General features: G+C 48.2%; 2 protein-coding genes across 23 annotated transcripts in view; one reads left to right on the top strand and one right to left on the bottom strand.

The window, feature by feature from the left end:
- Nucleotides 1–75: 75 nt before the first annotated feature.
- CKMT1B (creatine kinase, mitochondrial 1B) lies at nucleotides 76–6,342 on the bottom strand. Of its 4 annotated transcripts, none has more exons than XM_055363570.2 (10): nucleotides 6,188–6,342; nucleotides 5,092–5,276; nucleotides 4,289–4,487; nucleotides 3,990–4,085; nucleotides 3,382–3,603; nucleotides 3,167–3,252; nucleotides 2,928–3,051; nucleotides 1,147–1,281; nucleotides 530–655; nucleotides 76–325 (listed from the first exon to the last, which is right to left on the bottom strand). In XM_055363570.2, the coding sequence occupies exons 2-10, from the start codon at nucleotides 5,238–5,240 to the stop codon at nucleotides 209–211; spliced, it is 1,254 nt and encodes a 417-aa protein (XP_055219545.1). In that variant the 5' UTR covers nucleotides 5,241–5,276; nucleotides 6,188–6,342; the 3' UTR covers nucleotides 76–208. The 4 variants fall into 4 exon arrangements, with proteins under 4 accessions (XP_055219545.1, XP_055219544.1, XP_063555037.1 ...); XM_055363569.2 differs by having other exon boundaries at nucleotides 5,092–5,351; nucleotides 6,188–6,341; XM_063698967.1 differs by lacking the exon at nucleotides 6,188–6,342 and having other exon boundaries at nucleotides 5,092–5,604.
- A 2,560-nt stretch (nucleotides 6,343–8,902) lies between these two features.
- Nucleotides 8,903–16,045, top strand: part of PPIP5K1 (diphosphoinositol pentakisphosphate kinase 1) — a 57,346-nt gene continuing 50,203 nt past the window's right edge. For 3 of the 19 annotated variants that reach the window (XM_063698959.1, XM_063698957.1, XM_063698956.1), the window contains exons 1-4: nucleotides 8,906–9,278; nucleotides 14,541–14,634; nucleotides 14,901–15,075; nucleotides 15,834–16,029. In XM_063698959.1, the coding sequence (XP_063555029.1) occupies nucleotides 14,929–15,075; nucleotides 15,834–16,029 (343 nt within the window). In that variant the 5' untranslated portion in view covers nucleotides 8,906–9,278; nucleotides 14,541–14,634; nucleotides 14,901–14,928. Of the gene's footprint in view, nucleotides 9,279–9,479; nucleotides 9,569–9,861; nucleotides 11,860–13,441; nucleotides 14,635–14,811; nucleotides 15,076–15,833; nucleotides 16,030–16,045 lie in introns of those variants that run through there. The other 16 variants (XM_055363562.2, XM_063698958.1, XM_055363557.2 and 13 more) reach the window with 12 other exon arrangements.

Here is a 16,045-nt window from a genome sequence, read left to right as displayed (position 1 = left end):
ATAATCCCACTGCCTCTTTTCATTTCCTGAAGGCTGCTCCCTCCTCACCCCACCATTAGAAGTAACACAGACAGCTGCAGGATAGCAAGGAGTCTTTACTAGGATGGAGGCAGGGGATGCGGGGGCAGGTCCAGATCAAGTAGAATGGGCCATCATTAGAATGAGCAGAACTCCTGGGAATCTTGAGTCATCAGCTGGCGATGGGGAGTTAATGCTTGGTGTGGATGACAGGTGTGGGGATGCGGATATCCTGGCCTCTCTCCAGACGCCGTTCACAATCAATCAAATAGTTTACTCCATCGATGACCAGTTGCACCAGCTCCACCTAAGGGACACTAATCTTTGATCTGCTTCCTACAGTCTGAGTTTTTCTTTATCACTGACTGACTTGCCTGCTCATTTCCAATTGCCTCCCCACTCAACCTGAATTTCATTTCAGATTATGTTACATCCTGGAGGCTCACTCACTGCCATATTTCAGCCCCCGCAGACCTATACCTCTCCTCGTCCTAATCCCTTAGGATCTCACCTCTGATTTGCCTAGCCGGTCCAAATTAGAAATATCAAAGACACCGCCTGTGGCAGCAGTGTCCACTCCTCCAGTACCACGCTTTTGGAGTCTTAGGTTCTCCAGGATCTTTGGGAAGCGGCTATCCTAGAGAGGAGATAGGGATTGGGAGCAGGGTCAATAGAGGCAGAGACTAGTCCTACCTGAAAGAGCCCTGAACCTGCTCAGAGCTCTGTCTCCTGAATTTTTTTTTCCTTTTTTCTTTTTTATTTTTTTTTAGACAGGGTCTCTCTCTGTCACCCAGGCTGGAGTGATCACAGCTCACTGAAGCCTCGACTTCCCAGGCTTAAGTGATCCTCTCACCTCAGCCTCCACTACACCCAGCTAACTTTTGTATTTGTAGTAGAGATGGGGTTTCAGCAGGTTGCCCAGGCCGGTCTTGAACTCCTGGGCTCAAGTAATCTGCCTGCCTTGGCCTCCCAAGTGTTGGGATTAGAGGCATGAGCCACTGTGCCTGGCCTGTCCCCTGACCCTTTAGCCACAACATGTTTGGCTCCTTTCCAAAGGGTCCACTCCCTTCCCATCCACAACCCACCCTACCTTACTCACACCCCTCTGTAACCCCACAACTCCTTTACTTTGCTTAGCAGGGGCAGTTTGATGTGCACTCCTGCCCGAAGTCCAGTGCCCAGGTTAGATGGACAGGTCAAGATGTATCCCAAACGCTCATTCCACATGAACTCCCAGCCACGTTCTTGGATAAGTCTCTCCACCTGAGTCCACAAAGGTTTTGTTAATGAAAAATCAGGGATATTTCATTAACCCTGGACCCTCCCTTAGCTAGACCCACAAGAACACTAGAAATATGTCTAGAACAGAAACTTGGCTGTGAATGAATGACATTGGTCTTTTTTTAAATGAAAAAGGTTTGTTATTGTTTTCATGCATGCATGATGCAAAATTATGATGTGCATAATAATGAGATTGTGAAAAAATATGTGGAAGAAGAAAACTCGAAGGAGTGGTGTATTAAGGATGATCTAGGGAAATGAACAGAGGTGGTAAACTGAACTGAGAGAGGACTGATTATTCAATGAGTTCTGCATGCATCGATTATCTTTGCTTTGCTAATGAGCCTAGAGCTTGGGAGGGTCCCTTCAGACAGAAGATGAAGGTGTAAGCTTTGCCAGGAAGAGGTAAGATAACATTCTGTTAGCTGTGAACGGAGCACCTGTGTGACTGCAGAGAAAGATGATAACAGAGCAGAAAAGCCAGATTCATAGGAATAGGTGGCGGGGGGAAGGTGTTTGGCTTCACTTAACCATGTAGTCATGAAGATGACTATTAGAGTTCAAGAGACAAGGGATCTAGCAGAGTGATGCTCACAAAGACCACTACCCAACATGAGTAAAGGGATCCTGTTTATAGTTCAGAAGGAACCATGCCATAGGGGATATCTTACATGCTGAACATGGGGGGAAACCCTTCCATCTAGAATAATATTGCAGCTAACACTTTAACACTTATTAAGCACTTACTGTGGACCAAGTACTTTACCTGTATTTCATTTAATCCCCACAACAACCTAAAATGTAGAAAATCTCATTATCCCAATTTTACAGATGAGGAAACTGAGGCATATAATTTAAAGGTACTTCTCTACCCACTCATAGTCAGAATATGTTATCTATTACTTGCCAAAAATAGTAGAAACTTCTCAGAATCTAAAAGAGGAGTTCTTTTTCTTTGCAAACCTAAAATAGAACTGTATGTTTGAGAACATACAGTAAGAATTGAATTGAGTTTATGGGGATTTCTAATGTAGACTTGAATACGGAGACCCAATCCATGTAGGATTGATGATTCAGTTCAACCTCTCATCTAGAGCCACATATTCTAGAACTTGAACCATTCTATCCTCCACCTTCCCCAGTCTCCCTCTGAACTCTCAACTTAAAGCCTAGACCCGATACTTTAACAAGAATGATAGAATCCAGAGTCAAGGCCTACCTTGGCTCAGAACTGGGTGGTTATATTAGAGTCATGAACACAGCAACCTCTCCGCGCCGACATCAATCTAAGCTCGAATGTTTTCCTTATCTGCACACCTCACCATCCCACTGCACACATCCCAGGCACTGACGTGCCATCTCAGTTATTCCTTCTTTGCATTACCTGCCTTCTTCACTTTCTAAGGTTCCTGACACTCTTTTCCTAATCTTAGTGTGACCACATGTCCTGGTTTTCCCAGTATGGTCCCAGCTGGTTTATACCTTTAGTCCTAGAGTGAGTCCTAGATAGTCCTTTTTTACCATCAGACATGTCTTAGGTTGGTTGATAAATTACATAATCTATTTATGCTACTCTTTGGTTTTCCTTATGTCCTCCCACCTAGCTCCCCTACACAATCTTCTCTAACCTCTTTGAGGCCTCGGCAGAATCTTTCAAACACTCTCTTCATGTTGCCACCCTTCTCCATGGAGATCACCCGTGTATGATCCTCCTCATTCACCCAGATCAGGAAGCTCTTCTCATTGTTGTGCCTGAGGGCCGGAGAGGGACAGTGATCAAGAGGCAAGGCAAGAATTGGGAGAGATAGAGGGAAAAAAAGCATTTATGAGGGCATGAAGACAAAAGACTTAATGAGCAGCTTCATACCAAATTCCACGAGCATCTGGCCAGTCCCGAGCCATTCCTGCTGCAGTCAGCAATGGGGACACAGGCTTATCAAACAGAAAGTGGTCCTGGGAAGAGTAACAGGACTTGGGTTAAGAATCTTCATGGTGGCCCCTGGGCCTTTCAGAGCCCATGTCTCATCTGGCCCAGCCTTCCCCATCTGCTCCCACCAACCAGCACCCTTTTAAGGCCCTCACATCAATAAGCTGCTGCTGTTCAGCCTCTGTCATCTCACTGAGCCTATAGTAACGTCCAGCCAGGTCACCCTTCAGGCCACTCAGTGCATCCACCACAACACGTTCCACCTCTCGTCGCTCTGCTCGAGTGCAAGCTGGAGGCAGACTGAGTCCTCGGATGCTTCGGCCAGTTCTGACTCTAGAGGACAATACATACCTCTCATCAAAGTAGCCAGAACGGATCTGGGAGATAAGGGAAATCAATGTAAGTCACAGAAACACGGTGGGAACTGAGGGCCCCTGGGAAAGGAGAGACCTTCCTTAGGCATTAGAGGACTCTTTGTGCATTCTTCCTGCGTGCACTGGAAGAAGAGGCCCTTTGGGAAAGCACTGGAATTGAAGGGGGCATTGCAGACCTTTCCCCAGACCACCCACCTTGGGCCATGGTCATTCTTATCTATCCTTCCATCTCCATATATGCTGCCCCTTAAGATATGATTCTTTCCTTACATTAAGATTAAAAGCTCAGCAGTATAATGACCATGAGTCAGGAAATAAGGTGAAGGGGTTGGAGATACAGAGTGTTGTACACAGGCAATGCAAATCAGAAGTGGGATATTTGAACTCACTTTACTGGCATCTAGATCCGTGGTGTGCTTCATTGTCCGGGGGTCATATCCATTGTGTCGCTCTTGGATCACAGGGTCAAACAGGTCAGCAAATACCTAAGGGGAGTTAAGAGGGAGAGATGGTTAAGGAGAGGGAATCCCTCCCCAGACTTCAATTGTGCGTTGATTTCATTGGTTCAGAAAACTTAAGTATGGGGGGCTCAGAGTCTTGGGGGAAAGTGAGAGGTCTTTAGGGGAAAAGAGCTGGGATTACTGGGAAGATGAGTTGGATCATCAGGGAGACTCTGGGGACCCCCTACCTCATAGGTCTCCTCATCTCCAGCCACCATGCCCACAGTCTTGATGAAGGGGTGGCCAGGGTTGTCCACGCCAGTCTGGATACACTGATCTAGCGTCCAACCAGTGGGTGTGGTCTTGTCGCAGAGCCGTGCATAGACTGCTGGGGTCAGGTGACTGGCCATGCAGTTGTTGTGCTTTCGGAGGTCTGGGTACTCAGCGCTGGGGAGGGGGTACCCAGTAACCATGGAGGGAGGGCACAGACGCCTAGACCTAGTGCAGTTACCTGGGAGCTGTCCAGTTGGCCATGTCTGGCTTTGCTCCGTGGGAGGAGGGGGAATTAGAAAGAGGCTAAACCTTGGTAATCTCTTTAGGGACTTTCAGAGTCTATGCTTTCCTAATAGTTCTAGTTGCCTCTGGCTGGCCAGCTCAGTTTCTTCAGATCTGCTCAGTTCTTTCCTCCCATGACACAACACTAGGGATGGAGGAGGGGAAAAGCCTAAGGAGAGGAACTGAGGAAATGAGGGAAGGAGATGGAGGGGAGCGAAAAGGATAGTTCCTGGCTTTACAATTAGGGATTTGGGCAGCCAGTGCAGCTAGAACTCGTAGGGCCAGAGTTGGTCTTGGCAGGTCCCCAGGAATGTTCTTGCTTTATGGTTTTGGCCCCCACCCCCACCCCACTGAGGTCTGCAGACTGCACAGCCCTCCAGCTCCAGGGCCTTCGTGATTATAGCCCTTCTCTGTTGCCCGGATTCTCATTTCTACCCGCACCTTCGTTCCCATCACCACCTGCCCCCGCCTCCTCCCGCGCCTCAGGCACTGTTACCTCGGGGGATACAGCCTCCGTCGTTCACTGGCCGCTCGTACAGGTTCCGGTCGGAGCAGAAACCCAGCGGCTAGAGACCCCGCTCCGGCCAAAGCCAGGAGCCTGAGTCCCGGGCGGGCGGACAGCAGACGGGAGAAGGGACCAGCCATGGCTTGAGGTCTGGCTACGGGATCCTGGAGTAGGCGCTGGCGCAAGATAAGATCCGGAACAGGGAGGGAGGATGCAACCGGATAGACCGAGGGCCGGAGCTAGGTCCGAGGCTGCAGCCGAAATGGGGGTCGGATTGGAGGCTGGAGCCGGAATGGGAGCCGGTGCCAACCAGACTGCAGGAGAGGCGCAGTGAGCTAGTGGCTGGCGGGCGGGCGGAGGAGAGAGAGGCCCCAGCCGCAGTCTCCAGGGGTGGGGCTCCCCCAGGCCCCGCCTTCCCGCCTGCCACCGCGCTAGGTGCGCCGGGGCAGGGGTGGGCAGCGCCCGTCAGGTAATTAGCGGGACCTGAGACTCGCGCGTCTAAAGCCGGGGATGTAGCCCCCTCCCGCCCCCGGGATGTGGCCGCCCAGATTTCAGCACCAAGTGGAGGACAGCACCCACGTGGACTAGCTGAACCCAACACCCTTCCCCCACAGCCCTCGGTTTAAGCTGAAACTCGATCCGTCTACCCTGTGGGTGTGCAAGGGTGACATTGCCCAACCTTTCCTCTGCTTTCGGCCTGCCCCAGCCACCTCTTCGGTCTCCCGGGGGCAGCCGCGGGGAAACCGCGGAATAAACACAGATACCAGAGGAGGATATGGAGAAAGCACAGGGTTAGAGGCAGGCACTGGGAAAGACACCCACTGGCTCAAGGTCACCTTTTCCTTAGAACCAGGAAGAGGAGCAAGGTGCTTCCTTGCCACCTCTGTGCACGCCTTACAAAGTTGAGAAAGGACTCCCTGGGAGGAACCAAGGAAATATTAATTCTTATGCCATCTGTGCTGTGTCCTCCACCTCCATTCTGCACCCAAGTCTGAAGCCCTGTTATTTCCTGTCTCTGCTTCTCATGATCCCCCACTTTTTGTTTTCCTTTTGTCTCTCCCACTTTCCTCCACGTCCCCTACCTCACCTTTGATCTTTTACTTCTCTGCGTCTTTTCCAGGCTCAGATGTGTTTGCTGCTCACAGGATGCCCTCTGCGTTTTCTCGGCAAGCCTGCCCACCTGTTGGTGGTGCTGGGTGTGGGGTTGGGCGGGGAATCGTTAGTTTCCTCCTCCTCCTCTCCCTTGGCTTCTCTCTCCATAGTTCCTAGTTCCTGTGCTGGAGGAGAAGGTAAAGTGAGGTGAAGGGTGTGGTGAGATGACTGGGTGTGGGATTGGAACAGGCAGGCACAGGTCTCCAGACACCACATGTGTTTCCTCTCTTGTCTCCCTAATGCTGTTTAATCCAGAGAGTAAAGGCGAGTGGTGTACAAGGGCATGAGGTCGTCAGGGAATCTCTGCCTTCCTCGTGGTCCCCTCTCCTGCTCTCTCTCCTCGTGAAACACATATTCAGATTTGAGAGGGCTTTGTTTCCCAGCTCCAGGTATGACTTGATCTTTGTCCTGGTAGCAAGGAGAATGAATGCTAGAGTTGAAATAGAGATGAGGGGCTTCAGCGTGGAGGGTCAGTTAAGCTGGAGTAGCACTGTGGCATTAGTCCCTTCCCTCTGCTATCCTGGTGTACCCACAAGACAGATACTTGGAAATCTTAAGAGAGAGTATTTGGGAAAGAGAATTCCCTTCACATCGAGAATTCCCCCATACTACTCTCATTCCGTTCATTCTCCTTAGGCCTTCCTTGTGTCCTTCTATTCTACCTTCGTCATTTGTGGGTATTCTTAGAAGTGTCCACCTCTCTCTTGGGTCCATCCCTTCTTCTTCTGGTAAGACATCAATTATTAGAGAACAGAGTTATGCAGCTGCAGTGTGGAAAATGTTGCCGGTATTGTGGGGCCTCTTCACCTAGGTTAAAAAGTAGCCGTGAATAAATAAATATAATTTCTTAGAATAGCGTGTATTTATCCAGATAAATAGGGAGATAATCTTCCAGAGCAGTAGGGTTGCTATTTGATTGAGAGGGTGTTACTAAGGAATAGGAAGTGGGAAGAGATAATTACAGAAAGAGAAATAAGACAGCCAGAGGAGTAATTACCCAAGTTTAGAGAGTAGCTTCCCAAATGTGAGCAATAATTCCACTGAGAAAACACATGTACTTATGCACTTTTCTTATCCCTTGTGTGCCTTTTACAAGCACATAATATATTAATGCTCATTTAAAAAATTATTTTGCAGCATATGGAAGTAATCAATATATGGTATTGTTATATGGTATTTCATTTATTTAATAAGAATTATTGTTGTCAATAGTATTTAATATTTTTAAAGCACCTTACAATTACAAGGAACTTTTATATGTATTATTTCATTGAGTTGAATTGGATTGTTCCAATGATTACTGGGGACAGAGTCTACATTTTCATGGGGATAGTAAGGGGAGTTAAATACCTGGAAGATGCTGTAATAGCTAGTTTGAAGGGCTAGAGTGGTGGAGGGGGCATGAGCCTGAGCATGAACTAGGGAGGCATCTATTCCTCTTAGAATAATCTATTCAAGCCCTTAGAATCATTTCTATGTCCATTCAGGAGGCCTTATGGGGTCAGTACAATGAGGCACGACTGGACAAGTGGCAAGACCCCTAATATTGCAGAGAAGAAAAAGGGAACAACTGTCTTGACCAGGGAAACCCAAGTGAAGATGCGAGGATAATAAGAGCAATAACATATACAATACAAAATGCTTTCATATTATCAATACCCTTTAAGTGAGGTGTTTTGTTGTTGTTGTTTTTTGAGACAGGGTCTTGCTCTGTCACCCAGGTTGGAATGTAGTAAGGTGATCTTGGCTCACTGCAAACTCCATCTCCCAGGCTCAAGTGATCCTCTCGCCTCAGCCTCCTAAGTAGCTGGGAGCACAAGCATACGCCACCACACCTGGCTAGCTTTTGCATTTCTTGTAGAGACAGGGTTTCATCATGTTGACCAGGCTGGTCTTGAACTCCTTGCACTCCAGCGATCTGCCCGCCTCGGCCTCCCAACGTACTGGGATTGTAGGCGTGAGTCACTACAATTGGCCTTAATTAGGTTTTTTTGGGTTTTTTTTTTTTTTTTTTTTTTTTGAGAAGGAGTCTGGCTTTCTCAACAGGCTGGGGTGCAGTGGCGCCATCTGGACTCACTGCAGTCTCCACCTCCCCCGTTCAAACGATTCTCCTGCCTCAGCCTCCCGAGTAGCTGGGATTACAGGTGCGCACCACCACACTCAGCTAATTTCTGTATATTCAGTAGAGACGGGGTTTCACCATGTTGGCCAGGATGATCTTGACCTCCTGACCTAGTGATCCGCCTAACTTGGCCTCCGAAAGTGCTGGGATTACAGGCCTGAGCCACCGAGCCCAGCCCTAGGTTTTTAATCCTATTTTTATGGATGAGAAAAATAAAGGCCCAGAGAAGTTAAGTGAGTCGCTCAAGGCTGCACAGCTATTAAAGGTAAGGCCAGGATTCAAATCCAGCTTTGTCTGGAGCATAGAGAAAAAGCAGGCTGTGGAGATAGGAATCAATTTGTCTAGAGTTCCAGATCCATCCATTTTCTTGCCTCCTCTGTAAATGTCTCTCTGTTCCTTCCCTTAACTTTCTTATCTGCTTCTCTCCTTGTCTCTTTTTTGTCTCCAGTCTCCCTGTCACTCCTCTTTACATCTGTTAATATTTTCAACCTTTATTTATTGGATCTATACGTATATGAGACCCTGTTTTGTCTCATAAGACAAAGGGAAGACCTGGTTTTTGCTCCGAAGGAACAGCAATGGCACAAACTCTGCCTCTTCCTCTTTCTCAGCATGAGGCTTCCCACCCACCCTGTCGTCTCATGGAACGTCTCTGTCTAGACCACGCATCTGGACTTTGGCGACGCAGTGAAAAATCAAAGGAAGGGAGCATCAAGTTGCATTCCCTCCCAGAGCCACCAGGGGTCACGCTCCTCCGCGCAGAAGTGCCGGCCAACGCAGCCTGACTCTGTTACCGGTGCGCGCCCTTCGCTGATTGGTGGAACCGCAAAGAAGTCGCGCTTTGATTGGGCCGCTGTCAGGTGTCGCTGCCGGCAGGTTCGGCTGCGCGAGCGGAGGGAGGCGGGTGAGTGAAGGCCGGCGGCGGTGGGGGAGTGGCTGGGGCTGGGGGCGGTATCGGACCGGGTGGGTGCGGTAGAGTGGGCTTGGTGGGTTCCCAGGGCTGGGGTTCGTTCCGGGTGGGCTCCGCTTTGGGAAGAGGCCCAGCGGAGGGGCCTTAGTGTCAGCGTAGGGAGAGTGAGGCGGCGAAGGCGGGGGCGGGCAAAGGCTAGTGGAGTCGGGATGCGAGGGCGGTATTCGTGACCCGGAGCTGTGCGAGGAGAGTACCGAGGAGGGGGTCGGCGGGAGAGGAGATAGGTATGTGGAGGTCTGCGTGAGGAAGAGGGGGTCCTGTGGGAGGATGGAGGAGCGGAGTCGTACAGGGGAGAGGATCAAGGTGGAAGGGATCTGCGCCAGGAGGGGTGGGGCTGGAGTCCAGGGGGAAGGGGGTAGCTTGAGGAATGGGTTGCGGCTGAGAGAAGACAGCCTGGAGGGAGGGGTGATGTGAGGAAAGAATGGATGGCAGGCCGTCATTGTGGGGGGTCACTGAGGGGTCAATATAAAGATGTTACCAAGTATGGTGACTCGTGCGAGGGGGTGAAGGAGTTTAATACTGCGGAATCAGTGAGTGCGAGGATTAGTTGGATTAATGGAATTAGTTGACCAATGATGCGGGGTGGGATGGGGAGGCTGCAGTCAGTATTGGGGCAAGAGTCATAGCAAGTTAGGGAAAGAAGGCGGAACGAAGCAGCTGATACTGAGAACAGGGAGAGGAGCACAGTTGATCAGAGTCGGAATGAGGAGTGTGTCTGAAGAATTAAAAATTGCATTAAGAAGGAAGTGAGGCGTCCACTGTTCAAGGTGGGCAGAAAGTAGTGTTGGTGGCCTGAGGAGTTTTTCTGTGTTGGAAGTATTCCTGCCTGGAATTTGTATTGATATTTCCTCTTCGCTACCAATGGAGTCCACCATCAAGTGCATAGTGATTTAGGAAATTAGATGACTATGCAAGGAGCCCTAAATTCTAAGGGATAAAGAAGTTACACCGTTTACCCTCCCTTCTACCCCTCTCCAGATCTGATTTAACATAGATGTTCCTGAGAAGATTGCCTGCCTGCCCCTCCCTCGTTACCTTACTCGCCTGTCTCCTTGCTTCTTTCCTTCCATTCACATTGATTCCTGTCAGAGTAAGACTGCCCTTTAGCCCAGTGTGGAGTGTGAAGTTTTCTTTTCTTTCGCAACAAAGCTTGGGGGAGAGGCGGATGGGGAGAAGAGCATGGAAAACAGGGAAGGGCTCTGGGAACACCACATTAAAGCCCAGCTTCTCCCAGAGGTGCATCTAAATAAATCCTGCCTTATTTCATAGCTATTTCTGTCAGGCTTCTATTTTTGCTTTGTTAACTGGGAATTTAGACCTTTCGTCTCTCTTCAGCCACATATTTGTAAACAGTCTCTTCCCTGTTCTATTAGTTACCATGCCCCGTTATGTAGTTGCAGTAGAATTTCAAGAACATGAGTGTACTTTCAGTGGAAAACGAGGAAGGACTCAATGGAAGAAAGGGCAAAGGGTTAGGAATCTTAGAGTTGAGAGAAAGTCCCTGCTTCAGAGCGAAGATAAAGAATGCAACGAAATTCTACTTGCTCAAACTATACAGGGACCTTGGGAATGTCCCAAGTCAGGGAAATTGGGTCAGGTCAGTGAAAAGGAATTCAAAAAATAGCGTTTTTATCAGGGGTAAGAGTGTGTGTATGAGACCTGCAGTGCACAACTAGAAATATTAAGTCTAAGGAGAATGTCGCACCCCCGTGGCAGTTGAGAAGTAAAGACAGCAGATGATGAAAACTGGAAAGGTCGAGAGGTCGAGGTCTATATAAAGGTCCACTAGAACTTTCTTTCTGTTTATTTTTTTTTGAGACAGGATTTTGAGTCTTGTTGCCCAGGCTGGAGTGCAGTGGTGTGATCTCGGCTCACTGCAACCTCCGCCTCCTGGGTTCAAGCGATTCTCCAGCCTCAGCCTCCTGAGTAGCTGGGATTACAGGCGTGCGCCACCCCACCCGGCTAATTTTTTGTATTTTTAGTAGAGGCGGGGTTTCACCATGTTGGCCAGGCTGTTCTTGAACTTTTGACCTCAAGTGATCTGCCTGCCTTGGCCTCCCAAAGTGCTGAGATTTCAGGTGTGAGCCACCGTGCCTGGTGGTCAGCTAGAACTTTTCTGGTCAAAATTGCAAACCTCAGTTGTCGTGAAAGAGTTTAACATAAAGATAGAGAAAATAGTTATTCAAGACTATTTTCAAAATCTATGAGACTAATTACATATATAAGATATTATTTCTGTAAGACAAGTTCATTTACTTAAGGAGTTTGTGGCTTTCACTAGAGTCATTGGTCAGTGTTTCTGAGAACTTTTGGAGACCACGGAAAATTGCTGATGTGTGACTCAATTTTTATTTTTGGAAAATAATAACATATTCATATCCTTACAATTCATAGGAACAAATGTTGACCTTCTGTGTATTTGCTTCAGATCTTTTTTACAATTGACATAAACATTGTAGATAAGGTTGTGGAGTACCATTTGAATCCTCAGTTCTATTCTCCCTTCTCCTCAAAGGTAACCACTATCATGAATTTGATGTCTTTCTTTCCAGTCCCTGTTTTTATACTTCTACTAATTATATATGCAGTCATAAACCATATGTAACATTTGTATTTATACAATAGCGTTGTACTGCAGGTATATTTCTGCAGTTTGTATTTGGAAACTGTCCATTTATTACATATAGCTTTTATTTTTACATTGCTATTAGTCTATCATTTCTATATATGACATTATATTTATGGATTCTACTTGTAACCTCTGAACTGTTTTCAGTTTTTCTCATTACCAACAGAGAGATGAAGAAGATTAAGAAGTTCCTCACAAAAGTCTTATGTAGGAGAATTTCTCTACAGCAGGGTTTCTCCACCTCAGCACTACTGAGATTTAAGGCTGGATAATTCTTGGTTGTGAGGAGATATCTTATGCATTTTAGAATGTTTGGCAGTATCCCTGGCCTCTACTCACTAGACACCAATAGTACCTTTCCAATTGTGACAACCAAAAATGTCTCCTGCCAAAAGTCCCCTGTGCAGCAAAATCACAGCTGGTTGAGAACAACTACATTACTTGTGTGTACACAGAAGTGGAACTGCTGGTTCAAGTTAAAGTCTTAAGATATTCTTACTGATACAGTTTTAGGCAGGATTTTTTTTTTTTTTTCACTGTAGCTCCTGGTGTGAGGGATCTTGGCCTAGACTAGCACTGGTTCTATAGTACCAGGGGACACTAGAGAGAACATTGAGATTTCAGTTTGAGAATGGGTTGGAGGCTGCTGTATGGATGCCTGTATTCTGAACCTCCCAACCACACTAGACCTCTTTCCCTGAACAGATTTTCTGAACTTGGGCATTTGTCTTCTATTGTTATTATTATTATTATCATTATTTGAGGCAGGGTCTTGCTCTCACCCAGGCTGGAGTGCAGTGGCACAATCACAGCTCACTGCAGCCTTGACCTCTTGGGCTTAAACAATCCTTCCACCTCAGTCTATTGAGTAGCTGGGACCACAGGCTTGTGCCACTCACTATGCCTGGCTAATTTTTAAAAACTTTTTGGCCAGGTATGGTGGTTCACGCCTGTAATCCCAGCACTTTGGGAGGCCGAGGCAGGCGGATCACGAGGTCAGGAGTTCGAGACCAGCTTGGTCAGCATGGTGAAACCTCGTCTCTACTAAAAAAAAAAAAAATACAAAAAATTGGCCGGGTATGGTGGGGTGTGCCTGTGGTCGCAGCTACTCGGGAGGCTGAGGCAGAATTGCTTGAACCCGGGAGGTGGAGGTTGCAGTGAGCTGAGGTCACGCCACTGCACTCCAGCCTGGGCAAGATAGCGAGACTCCATCTCAAGAAAAGAATTTTTTTTTTTCCTTTTGAAATGGTATTTTTTTTTTTTTTGAGACGGAGTCTTGCTCTTTTGCCCAGGCTGGAGTGCAGTGACATGATCTCCGCTCACTGCAAGCTCCGCCTCCCGGGTTCATGCCATTCTCCTGCCTCAGCCTCCCCAGTAGCTAGGACTACAGGAGCCCGCCACCAGGCCCGGCTAATTTTTTTTTTTTTTGTATTTTTAGTAGAGACGGGGTTTCACCATGTTAGCCAGGATGGTCTCAATCTCCTGACCTCATGATCACCCGCCTCGGCGTCCCAAAGTGCTGGGATTACAGGCGTGAGCCACCATGCCTGGCCGAAACGGTATTTTTGTGTCGCCCAGGCTGGAGTGCAGTGGTACAGTGACGGCTCACTGCAGTCCCGACCTCTTGGGCTTAAACAGTCCTCCCAGCTTAACCTCCCAAGTAACTGGGACCACAGGCAATGTGCCACCATGCATGGCTAATTTAAGAAAAAGCTTTTGTAAAAGCCGGGTCTACCTATATTGCCCAGGCTGGTCTCCAACTCTGAGGCTCAAGCAGTCATCCTGGTTCAGCCTCCGAAAGTGCTGGGATTACACACATGAACCACTGCACCCAGCCTTAAAATTTTTTTGTAGAGATGAGGTCTTGCTATGTTGCCCTGGCTGGTCTCAAACCCCTAAGCGCAAGAGATCCTCTTACCTCAGCCTCCCAAAGTGCTGGAATTATAGGGATGAACCATGGTATCTGGCTGTGCAACTGTCTTTTAAGGTGGAGTAGATGAAGGAGAGAGAGAGCATGGGGGTTTTATTACTTTTTAAATTTTTGGTTTGAGAGAGGGTCTCACTCTGTCACCCAGGCTGGAGTGCAATGGCGTGATCTCGGCTCACTGCAATGTCCGCATCCTGGGCTCAAATGATCCTCTTACCTAAGCCTCTCAAGTAGCTGGGACTACAGGCATGCACCACCATGCCTGCCTAATTTTTGTATGTTTTTGTAAAAACTGGGTTTCGACATGTTGCCCTGGCTGGTCTCGAACTCCTGGACTCAAGTGATCCACCCTCCTCAGCCTCCCAAAGCGCTGAGATTATAGGTGTAAGCCAGTGTGCCTGGCCTTAATGTTCTGATATAACGCTTAGAATGTAGGGTGCCCTCAATAAATATTTTTTGAGTTAATCTTGGGAAGAATGAAGATGAGGTTTAAGGGGAAAGGCAGCTGAGCTCTCTCATTCCTCTGCCTTTGAATTAAATTACTGAATTCAACATTACTGTGAGGAGGTGGAAAAGGGCTAGGAACATTGTGAAATGAGTCCAAAGTTTGAAATGTCTCTCTAACCTTCTCTTCTGGTAGGACTCAAGAGTAGCCTTCCTCGAGGACCTGCCTTTCCCATTTGCTGCCTGAAGTTAATGTTTCTTGCTGGCCAAATCAGGGACATGCCGGCATTGTAAGGGCTGATTATCTGATCCTCTTACTAATTTATTGGTTGGGGTGGGGTGAGCAGGGAGGAAAAGGGATACCTTGCTTTTCTTTTATGGCTCTTTTAGCATCTCAAGTCATAGCCCATATGCCTCCTTTCTTGTTGATCCTTCTTCCTATAGCTTTGTTTTGTTTCCCCTTATAGTTCCCTCTTATGCTTTTCATCTCCATCCCCAGCCCCACCCACTGCCAGGGGGCTTGGGTTCTGAGCTGATGGGGTACCCCCCTCTGCAGAGCGGGATGAGTGGGTGTTCCGGCAGGGATGTGGTCATTGACGGCCAGTGAGGGCGAGAGTACCACGGCCCACTTCTTCCTTGGAGCTGGAGATGAGGGGCTGGGCACCCGTGGAATAGGCATGAGGCCAGAAGAGAGTGACAGCGAGCTCCTTGAGGACGAGGAGGATGAAGTGGTAAGAATGGGGAAAATGATGTAACTTGGGGTTGGAGCCTTTGTCCTAGAGAGTTAAGATTCTATTGGTTAGAGATAACTCTCTGTTCTTTCCGAATGCATAGACTCCCTGTCATAAACAGGCCCTATCCTGGTTTAGGGGAGGGGCAGTAGAGATTGGTTAGGTTGCCTCTCTTAGAAATCCCTGCCCTGGCCAGGCGTGGGTAATCCCAGCACTTTGGGAGGCCAAGGCGGCCGGATCATTTGAGGTCAGGAATTCGAAAGCAGCCTGTCCAACATGGTGAAACCCTGTCTCTACTAAACATACAAAAATTAGCTGGGTGTGGTGGTGGGCGCCTGTAATCCCAGCTACTTGGGAGGTCTAGGCAGGAGAATCGCTTGAGCCCAGGAGTTGGAGGTTGCAGTGAGCAGGAATCGTGCCACTGCACTCCAGCCTGGGCGACAGAGTGAGACTCCATCTCCAAAAAAAAAAAAAAGAAACCCCTGCCCTTAGGATCTTCCTGTCGTCTCATGGTTGTTGGTTCTCTAGCTCTCCTGCTTGAGCACATATTTCCTACTGCGGAAAGGCTCCGATTCTGTAGGCAGTTGGAATCCCTAGCTGTGCCTCAACCTCGATCAAAGTTAGGAGGCACCCTTTATCCCATAGGTCCAGAGTCCTGGCAAGAAACTCTGTGCCCTAAGAAGATAAGACAGTGTTCCCAGAAGGGGGTGATATTGGTGCGAAGTTCTTGAGTTTCTGATAGCACTTCCTCTCTGTAGCCTCCGGAACCTCAGATCATTGTTGGCATCTGTGCCATGACCAAGAAATCCAAGTCCAAGCCAATGACTCAAATCCTAGAGCGACTCTGCAGATTTGACTACCTGACTGTTATCATTCTGGGAGAAGATGTAATCCTTAATGAACCTGTGGAAAACTGGCCATCCTGCCACTGCCTCATCTCTTTCCACTCCAAAGGTTGGGGTCTGTGAAG

Source organism: Gorilla gorilla, chromosome 16 (assembly GCF_029281585.2).
Source record: "Gorilla gorilla gorilla isolate KB3781 chromosome 16, NHGRI_mGorGor1-v2.1_pri, whole genome shotgun sequence".
Lineage (NCBI taxonomy): Eukaryota > Metazoa > Chordata > Mammalia > Primates > Hominidae > Gorilla > Gorilla gorilla.
The sequence above is the reverse complement of the archived record's forward strand: the minus strand, read 5'-3'. Positions and strand labels throughout refer to the sequence as shown.